Source organism: Tupaia chinensis, unplaced genomic scaffold, assembly GCF_000334495.1.
Source record: "Tupaia chinensis unplaced genomic scaffold, TupChi_1.0 Scaffold000178_1, whole genome shotgun sequence".
Lineage (NCBI taxonomy): Eukaryota > Metazoa > Chordata > Mammalia > Scandentia > Tupaiidae > Tupaia > Tupaia belangeri.
Genome location: NW_006159653.1, coordinates 815,286 through 825,141, shown reverse-complemented (window position 1 = coordinate 825,141; position 9,856 = coordinate 815,286). Strand labels below are relative to the sequence as shown.

The window sequence follows — 9,856 nt, the reverse complement described above, 5'->3', positions numbered from 1 at the left end:
GCTGCCGGCAGGCCAGCCGGAGGGAGCGGAGAGCCAGCGAGGGCCAGGGCCACACTGGCCTGGGCCAGCCGCACCCGCCCGAACACCCGCCCTCTCCCCAGACCTACGAGCACAATGAGTGGATCATCCACCTGGCCGGCAAGCTCCTGGCCAACGACGCCGACGCCCTGTCCCTGCTAGCCCTGAACCCCTTCGCGGGCAGGCCCCCCCCCAGGTGAGACCCCTCCGAGCGCGGTCCTCTAGACCATGGCTTTGGGCTGCCTCTTGGGCTTGTCCCACAGGCCCAGGCTCTGTTCTGGGCCCAGCCAAGCCCACGCATGGCTCTGCAGCCCCCGCCTTCCCACACGCACAGCCCCGCCAGCCCTCCTGCAGGCAGGGGCCTCGGGAAGGGTCTGGGCCACTGAGGGGCCGAGCTTGGGCTGGCCTTCCCTCCCCGCCTGTCACAGGCAAGAGGGTCCACAGGGACAGGCTGCCGGGCCATCTGCACGCTCCCTGGGCAGGCGGGACCCTCCCGGTCAGGAGCCAGAGGTCTTAGGAAGGCCCTGCGGCAGGCCGAGAGCAGGCAGGCCCAGTGGGGGCTGCACTGGCAACACCGCCACCGTGCAGGGGTGGGGCCGGAGGGGGTGAGCGTGGGTCTCTGGCGGCGATGACAGGAGGGAGGGTGAGGGCTTGTGCAGCTCTCCAGACCCATCCGGGGACGAGGGTGCAGAGTGGGGCAGACGGGTCCTGGGGCCTGCCGGGCGGCAGGCTCAGGGGAGACGCCCTGTCGGAGCTGCGGCCACGGGAGAGCCCTGGGAGGAGGGGCTGGGACTCGGACAGTGAGGGCGGGGTGGGCTCTGAGGCACCGCGCAGACCACACGGACCTCCCAGGGACCGCAGAGCACGGCGCCCACCCTGGAGGCTCGCCAGGCCCAGGCTGCTAGGGTCAGGTCGCTCGCAGCCATCGGGCCACGTGGGAAGGGAGAGCCGGCACATGCCCTGGCCTCGGGGTTTCTGGAACCCTTTCTAGCCTATCCCACGTGGGACTGGCCGAACCTCAGGCCTTCCAGAGCACCACCCCCCTGGAGCACGAGCTCCCTGGGCACAGCACGGCCTCTGGCCCCCGTCCCCACCTTTCCATGCAACGCATGGCACCCAGGTGTCCTGGCCGTGAGGGGCCGGGCCCGCAGTCTGCCCCAAGTGGAGCCGCCCTTCTGGGCTCAGAGCGGGCTGCCACTGCCCTGTCTGCACCCACAGCTGGAGGCTGCGGCGAGGACCCAGCCAGGCCTGTCTGCTGTTCGTCCTTTCTCCTCCCGTAGGTCTTTAAACAGGACCTTTGTCTGCAGCCGGGCCCCTAGGCCCCGCAGCCTTCTGAGCCCCCTCAGCCCGCGACCAGGGTCCCCCCTCCGGTGGAAGCACAGAGGTGCTCCTCCTTGCCCCAGGGGGCCCCTAGAGAGCCAGGAGGCTCACCCCACCCTGCGGTGATGAGGAGCACCTGGCAGTGGCAGGGTGGGACAGCACGGTGGCAGAGGCCACCAGGACCATAGGTGAAAGGAGACCCAGCGCCTCCTTCGAGATTTCCGAAGGGCTCGGTTTGCATGTGAACATCACTCGTGCTGAGAACGGGAAGGGCGCAGCGGGCAAAGGCGGCGGAGCCGAGCCAGGGCTCTCACAGTGCCCCAGTGAGCAGCGACGCCAGACTCCACGGACACAAGGCTCGGCGCAGAGATGGTTTAAAAGAGGCAGGTTTACCCTGGAAAGTGCGGCCGTGGGACAAGGCGCTCACCCGTGGTCTCGGCGGGAATGCAGGGGCCGGCAGACTGAGCGGGACGCAGGAGACAGAGCACCCGTGGGGAAGGACCTGGCAGTGCAAGTGGCGGGGTGACCCCAAGTGGGGACACGCCAGGAGTCAGCCGAGTTCTAAAACCCGAAGACGGGAAGTGGGCGCGGCAGAGGGGAAACGCCTTGTCTGCTGGGGCCGGGAGGAGGCGGCATCCTCAGCGCCCCGCCCCGCAAGGTGCCCTAGCACGCGGGGACCAGGACCGGGACAGCCTGACGGGGGAGGAGCAGGAGCCTTGGTTTCCAAGGTAGTTGCCGCAAAGTAACAGCCAGCGAGTTCTCCAGACAGAAAGGAGATGTCAGCAGGACTTCGGAACTTTCTTTAGGGAGGAGGAAAGTGGAAATACGAATAAACACGGGGGCCGGCAGGTGGTACAGAGGCTAAGGCCCTGGACTCCCACGTGGCCGACCATAGTTTGAGTCCCGGACCTGGACGCTTGAAAATGACATCGAGTGCGTGTGCGTGCGTGCCCAGATCCCGAGAGGAGAATGGAGAAGGGCTCGCAGCGCTACTGACAAATCAAAACGTGATTCTAAAACATGCACGTAACCCGGATGGAGGTGTGGGGAGGGAGGGTTTAAAAGAAAGCAAATGGAAAGGAGGAGGGAGCCGGACGGCGTCCCACGGTCAACCTAAGTAGTCTGAATACGGCTCAAAGGTCGAGGTGGCAGAGCTGGTTTAAAATCATGACCTACCGTGATGCAATCCGTAAGAATTTCTCTTCAAACATGGCGCTGTGGGCAGGTCGGAAGCGAAAGGATGCAGAAAAGACGCCTAAGTAAATACCGAGGGAGGGAAGCGGGGCGGGGCTGACCTCGGTGCGCACCGATGCATCAGTGTCCCGGGACAGGCTCAGGGGGCCACCTCGCACATGAGCAGACAGAGCTGAAGGCGAGGTCACAGAAGCATGGCTGGCAAGGTCACCTCCACAGCCCTGGCCACGACGCCTGAGCGAGTGGACGCAGCAGCGGGCACAGCCTGGCGAGCGGCCCAGGACACGCGGCGCTGGCTGAGTGAAGGGGCTGCGGCTGAGCCGTGCGGAGAGGGACAGCATGGAAGGCCTACGTTAGGAAAGAGAAGCCCTTGGGCACCGGCAGGTGGCGTGGTAGTTAAGGGCACTGGACTCCCACATGCCGAGTGAGGTTCAAGTCCCGGACCTGGCAGCTTGCTTTCTCTCTCTCTCTCTCTCTCTCTCTCTCGCGCGCGCGCGCGCGAACGCATGCTCTCACTCTCGCTCTGTCCTTCTCTAGTTACATTAAAAATAAGTAAATAAAGTTAAATAAAATAATTATTTTTAAAGAGGAAAGAGAAGCCCTTGGGCTGGTAATTGATGCTCAAGTTGACTTCAAGAACCAGAAAAAGAAATGAAGCCCAAAGCAGGGAGGACATAGTATGGGCAGAAACTAAAACTGAGAACACAATAGAGAAACCGTGAGACAGAGAGGCAGTTCTTCGAAAGTGCAGTCGGCCAAAGGAGAAGACAGGCCAGCCCCATAGCCTGGTGGTCACGGCAGCTGGGCCCACGCGGCTGGCCACACGACTCGAGGCGTGTGCAGCGTGGAAAGCACCCGGGCATGGTGAGCGCTTGCCCGGATCCCAGAGGGTAGGCGGAGGGGAGCCTGCTGCGGGATGCCCGCGCGGGGCCTCTCCCCTTCCTCGCTGGCTCTGGTCAGCACCCGCCCCCTCCAGCAACCAGTCATGGGACCAAGACAGGAAACGAGATTGCACGGCGGCACTGCACACCTGCAGAGGAGGCACGCATTTACGACTGGGTGCTGTAGATCTCTGAAAGGCCAGCGTGCCCCGCCTGGAATGAAGTAGTCCAGGCCCAGAGCCCTGTGAGCGTTGAAGACATTGGAATGTAACTTAAAACGCCCAAGACGAGCCGTCCGAGCCCAGGCAGTGTCTCTGGAGAATCCCTCCTGTGTTTAAAGAAGAGTTAACACTTACCTACTCAGTCCCTTCCAGAAAACAAAGAGAGGGAAGCAGTTCAGATTACTCCATGAAGCTAATGTCACCTGAGTCACACAAAGACATACAGAAAGAGGAGAGTTAGAAACCAGTGTCCCTCATGTACAGGCAAAACTTTTAACAAACTATTAGTGCGTAGAGTTCAGTTATGTGTAAAAGGAATCACACTCCACTGCCGAGTAAGGCGTGCGCAGGGCTGCAGGCGGGGCCGTATTTGAAGGCCGCTCGCTACGCCCCACCGTGGGACCAGCCGACAAAGAACACTGGCGGGACGGGACCGCGGAGGGCGCAGTTACGTCTCAGACTCCCGCGCAGGCGCCCGCAGCTCGTTCCAGACCCCGCGGCCTAAAAAGCTCATGCCGGGTACATGTGTGTGCATGCTCAAAATCCTGAGGAGACGAGACGGGACTGTGGTGTGGACAACCCCTGGGGGTGAGTTCTCACTTTCTGTCTCTCTGGCAACGCACACGCCCTATAGCAAAAATCTCTTTCTGAAAGAAGAAGAAGGAGAAGGAGAAGGAGAAGAAGAAGAAGAAGAAGAAGAAGAAGAGGAGGAAGAAGAAAGCTCACGGGCGGACGTCAGCGGCTGCAGAAAAGCACTTGGCAGAGTTAATATCCGCATATGCTGAGGCTCAGGAGGGCACTGTCTACCGGAGGCCTGCGGCCCACACTGTGCTGAGTGGTGGAAGGCTGCACCCCCTCCCGCATGGCCGGCCCTGCACCGTGCTGTACCGCCTCTGCTGCGAGGCGCGGGGGCCAGGGGGGCCGAGGTCCGTGGGGAAGAAAACCACCTGTTTGGCAGCTGACACGGTCACGTCGGGAGTCCCGCGTATCCTGTGTGGCTAACAAGTAGGTTCCGCCACGTCTGAGGACGCAGACCAACCCGCGATGTACCGTCTGCACACACAACGCCAACTCGCCGGCTTCGGGCGGCCCCCGTCGGTGGCGGCGAAGGCCAGCCTCCCCAGCGAGCTCTGCCTGGCAGCTCCTCGGGCCTCACTGCGCTGACCTCTGCCTGCTCCACTGGCCCCCAGCCCCTGTCGGTGCCGCTCATGCAGGGGCCACCTGTAGTCGCCCTGCCTAGCCACGCCCCCACACCAGCGACCAGGTGAGGGTGCCCCTCACCCTCCTGACTTGGGCACCAGCTGTGGACATTGGCCTGGTGGACAGCTCGTGTGGCCCCTGCAGCTCTCGCAGAGCCCGCCCGCTCCCTCCTGGGCCACACGACCTGGGAGCCGGCCCTGCTGTGCTCTCAGGCTTGGAGTCACTCTGGGCGCGGGTCAGCCTGAGCATCTGCTTGTGCTGGGGCGGCCCCAGTAGCCCCTTCATCTGGGGCCTGGGCTCAGGAGGCAGAGGCGGGAGGGTTCGAAGATGTCGGGGCAAGAGGGGCTGCGGGTCCCAGGAGCACCTGACCTGGACCCAGGGCGTGCACCTGGCCCTTCGAGCAGCCACAGCCCCTCAGGCCCGAGCCCCTGGGGACAAGCAGGGTCCCAAGCGGCTGCAGGCTGACCTGTCCCCACAGGTGGGTCCGCGGAGAGCACTACAGGTACAAGTTCAGCCGCCCCGGGGGCCAGCGCGCCGCGGAAGGCCAGTGGTGGGTGCGGAAGAGGATCGGCCCCTACTTCCCCCCGCTCAGCCTGGAGGATCTGAGGACCTACTTCAGGTCCAGGGGCTGGCCGCTCCCCGAGCCCGTGTAGACGTGCACCTGCAATAAAGACCTGGAGGACCAGCCCTGCCTGCGTGGAGTCTCGGCCCCACGGAGAGACGAGGTGAGGGGACAGCCCGGGCAGGACGTGGGGCTGTGCTGTCCCACGCCCAGGGGCTCGTGGGTCCTCCTGCCTATGCCCTGGCTTCTATCTTGGCCAGGACACCCTTGCCCCCACCTGCCTCTGGCCTCCCAGGGAGCTGTGGTCCCCACCAGGCCTCTCTCCCCTCCCGCCACTCCCCACCCTTGGGGCCCACGGCCCATGGTCCAGACAGGGCCCTCGCTTGGACAACTCAGCTGAGCCGTGGCCGTGGCCTGTCCTGGGCCTCCCTGGCCATGGGCGGCTGGCATTGACCCTCCTCAGCTTGCCCACCCGCGGCCATGTGTCCACCACGTGGTTGAGCAGCTCCAAGCCTCCCTGCCCTCCACTGCTGAGCGCCCTCACCCGGGGTGGGCGTCAGGGCGTCTTCACCCATCCCAGAGCCCACCCGTCCCACATGCACACGCCTGAGCTCATGCTCACATGGCGACCCACGTGAGCTACCCGTGTGCGCACGCCCCTGCAGGTGGCCTATTTGCCCTGTCCCCAGACCACAAGCAGCTGTGAGGTGTGGGCTCCTCAGGAGCCACCGCCCCAGCCCCCAGCAAGCGCAGCCCTCCCCTCCCCGCCCCAGGCTACAGAGGCAAGGCACCCCGGTCGCTCCTGCAGGGCTGAGGTCCCTCCCCACCCCGGCTGTCCTGGGCCCCTCGGGCCTGCCTGCAAAGCACAGGCCCTAGAGAAGACAGGAGCTGCTGAAGGCCCTCGGGTGGCCCCCTCTTCCCCCAAGCCAGGCAGGACAAGGGGCGTGCCCGCCCCCTCCATCCGACCATCCACTGCCAGGCCACACCGTGGAGGGCTCCAGAGGGAACGAGGTGGTGCACACCACGGAGGCACCAGGGTGAGCTCACGCGTGGTCTGTGCACAGCCCACCGGGGCATCCTGCCCAAGTGCAGACAGAGAGACCGTGTTCTGGCTCCAGGGACAGAGCTCCTGTGTCTTCAGGGACACACGGCCTCACAGGGCCAGTGGAGCCAGCAAGTCTGCCCGCAGCAGCCGGGAGTGACAGCTTCCGGCGGCCGGCCCCACCCCTCGCTCTGGTGGGTGGGGCAGAGCCACAAGGACACTTGGGCAGCTCAGGCAGCAGCAGGCCTCACGGTAACACCAACGGCCCTTTACCAGCGGTGCTCCTGCCAGGCCTCTGCACGGCAGGGGAGACCTAGGCCAGGACCCGGCCGCCAGCCTCTCCAGGAGGGACTCAGCACCCCACCGTGACCCTGCCCTAGCCGCGGACCCCTTCTCCCGGGACCTCAGGGTGGGGCTGCAGGTTCCAGGAGAGGTAGGGAAGAGCTGGACAGCGGCAGGAAGGGGCATGGGCCCCCAAGTGCAGCCACGGGGCTCCCAGCTCAGAGACGCCCAGGAACCGGGCAGCCCCTGCCATCACCCGCCAGGGCTGGGCAGGAGGGAAGAGTGGAGTTCCAGCAGAGCCTCCGGAGGGGCTGCCCGCTCTGCTCCAAGGCCGCCAATCTTTCTGAGAGGACAGCCACATGAAGGTAGCCAGGGGCCCTTTTTGGTTGGCTGGTTGGTTTTTTTAAGTTTATTGTTATTTTTTTAAATCTGATCAGAGAAAGAGACACAGAGAGAGTGAGAAGGAGGGAAGGGGAGAAAGCCAGTTGCCAGGTCTGGGACTCGAACCTGGGTCACCCGCCATGCCACCTGCCCGCCCTGGTTTGTTTAAGTACCAGAGGGTGAGTGTGCTTGAGAGAAAGTACCCCAGTGGGGTGCAGCCATGCCGCGGCCCCCTCTCCCCTCCTTCCTGTTGGGGTCTGGGACACCCACGTGCACCCAGCATGCTTTTCAAGCCACCAGGGCCAGTATCCAAACCACGGCCGGGCCCTGGGGGCCAGCTTCCTTAGCCAGTAGACTGTGGGGCCGGCCCGTAACGCTTTTGTGAAGATAGGACTTTCTGGGGCCAGCAAGTGCCAAGGGGGCTAAGGCGCTGGACTTCACGTGGCCAACTTTGCGGTCAAGGTGCTGGGCTCCTTAACCGTGGTCAGCTGTGGCTGAGCACGGTTCAAGTCCCAGACCCAGTGGCTTGAAACTCACCCCAGGCCCTTGTGCGTGCATACCCAAAATCCCAAGAGGAAAATTATGGCCAAGGGATTGCGGTGCGGCCGTTCGAATCCCCAGGGGTGGAGGACACTGTCTTGCTGTCTCTCCGGCACGTGCATGCGTCCTGTAACAAAAAAGCTCTTTAAGAGATTTTTGCTATAGTGTGCCTGTGCCTGCCAGAGGGACAGCGAGCGAGGAATCACCCCGTCCCGGGGTGGCCACACTGCAGTCCCTTCTCCTCTATCCTCCTTGGGATCTTGGGTATACAACACATGCGTGCCCAGTGTGAGGTGTTTTTTTTTTTTTCTTTTTTTGGAGAGGTTTTTGCTATAGGACGCGTGCGCTCACCAGACAGTCAGAGAGACAGAAAGCGAGAAATCACCCCCTGGGGGGATGGCCACGCCACAATCTCTTCTCCTCCATTCTCCTCTCGGGATCCTGGGCACGCAAGCACATGCACCTGGCGTTGAGTTTAAGCCATCAGTCCGGGACTCGAACCATGGTCGACTACGTGGGAGTCCAGCGACATAGCCATTACGTTAACTGCTAGTCCCCGCGCTCAGTGTGAGTTTTAAGCCACCGGATCCAGGACTCGAACCACAGTCAACTACGTGGGAATCCATTATGCCTTCTACTGGTCCCAAAAACTCTCAAAAGAAAAGAAGGAAAAACACTGCAGGTGCGTGTGCGTGTGCGCCGGCACCCTGAAAGGAGAGGGGAGGGGAGAGGAGGGGAAGGGGGTCGTGCACAGCCGCCCCAGGGCGAGTCCCCACTCCGTCTCACTGCCCCTCCAGTTGGTGTACGTGCCCTGTAGCAAAACTGAAATAGGTGCGCGTCCACACACACGGCTCTTTCTCACGAGTGGATGAGAAGGCAGCACAGCGGCCACGCAGCTGGGTACTCGCAGCCCTCCCACCACACCACGGCACGGGGCCTGCCTGGCCAGGCTGGCGGGCCAACAGGCTGGAGCCCCCGAACGGCTCAGCACACCGTGTGCAGGAGGTGGTGGCTCGGCCACCTCTAATTCCAGAACATTCCTCCACCAGGCAGTCCGCCTCCCGGCCTCTGGTGCCCACGAGCCACGCTGCGTGTGCTTGCCTGCTCACGGAGTCACATGGCATGTGGCCGTGGCCTTGAGGCCCAGCCTCAGTGATGCATGGACACATTGGGCACTCCCGGGGACAAGTGCCATGCCGTCACGGGGATGGCCACGCTGTGGCCGCCTGTTGTCACTCACGACTTCTGAAGTATCTAAAAGTGTCTGTGAGAGGCCTGGTGACCTTTCTGGGGATCCCTGGCTGGGACACAGGAGAGGTCAGCGAGGGGAGGGGACAGGCCCCTCTCGGCCCGGGAACAGTGGGGAGGCGAGGCCGGGCTGCCCAGGGATGAGTGGGCGGAAGTGTGGGAGGGCGGCTGAGCATGGGCAGCAGTCAGGCTGGGTGCGGGCGGCCCTCGCCCCCTCCCTGGAGGGGCCCTTTCTCGCTGCCCTGTGCTCGCCCACTCCCGAAGGTACCCGTTCAACAGTGACCACTCGCCAGGCGCATCCGGCAGTGCTGCCCTGGGGACCCAGTGTCCCCAGCTCGGACTCAGGACCCTGCCATGTCACCCGTGCACTGATCAGCAGTGGGAGGTGCCCTGCCCCATCCCACGGGCATCCTCCTGGTGACAGGCTCTCCTACAGGCTCAGCATCCAGGGAGCTGCTGCCCGGCGGCACCCCGGGCACAGGGAGGTCGGCCCTGACATGCAGCCTGTGTTCCCCGTGTCCTGGCAGTGGCTGCCAGCCCGGGCAGGGTCCTGGGGCGCAGCTGTCCCCACGCATGGGCCAAAAGTGCCCTCAGTCCCTCCTCAGCCTGCCCTGAGTAGGGGCACACCCGGTGTGGAAGGCCGGACTCTACGGGCTTCAGGGGCCACAGCGAGTGGGGGTGGTGGTGGTCGGTGGACCCAGGGACTCCAGAACCCTCACGTCTGGCCCGGGATGCCCTGCCTGCCTCAGGATGTGCCTGAGCTCAGCTGGGTGTGGTCACTGTGGGTCCTCCTGAGCAGCTTGCCCCAGGCATGTCACCGTGGCCGGAGACCTGGGGGGCTGGAGTGAAGCTCACAGGCCTCTGTGCTCTGACCGTGTCGGACCCCACCAGCCCTGCCCCGCAGCCCCCACACCAGATCCCAGGGGGCCCCCAGCCCCATTGCTCCTTAGAGAATGGCCCCACGCCA

At 63.9% G+C, this 9,856-nt stretch overlaps 1 protein-coding gene across 1 annotated transcript in view; it reads left to right on the top strand.

Moving 5' to 3' along the window:
• Positions 1 to 5,521, top strand: part of LMF1 (lipase maturation factor 1) — a gene marked incomplete at its 5' end in the record, with an annotated part of 80,888 nt that extends 75,367 nt beyond the window's left edge. Inside the window, 2 exon segments of the mRNA XM_006146435.3 lie at positions 102 to 214; positions 5,313 to 5,521. Coding sequence (XP_006146497.2) covers positions 102 to 214; positions 5,313 to 5,487 — 288 coding nt within the window.
• Positions 5,522 to 9,856: the final 4,335 nt, after the last annotated feature.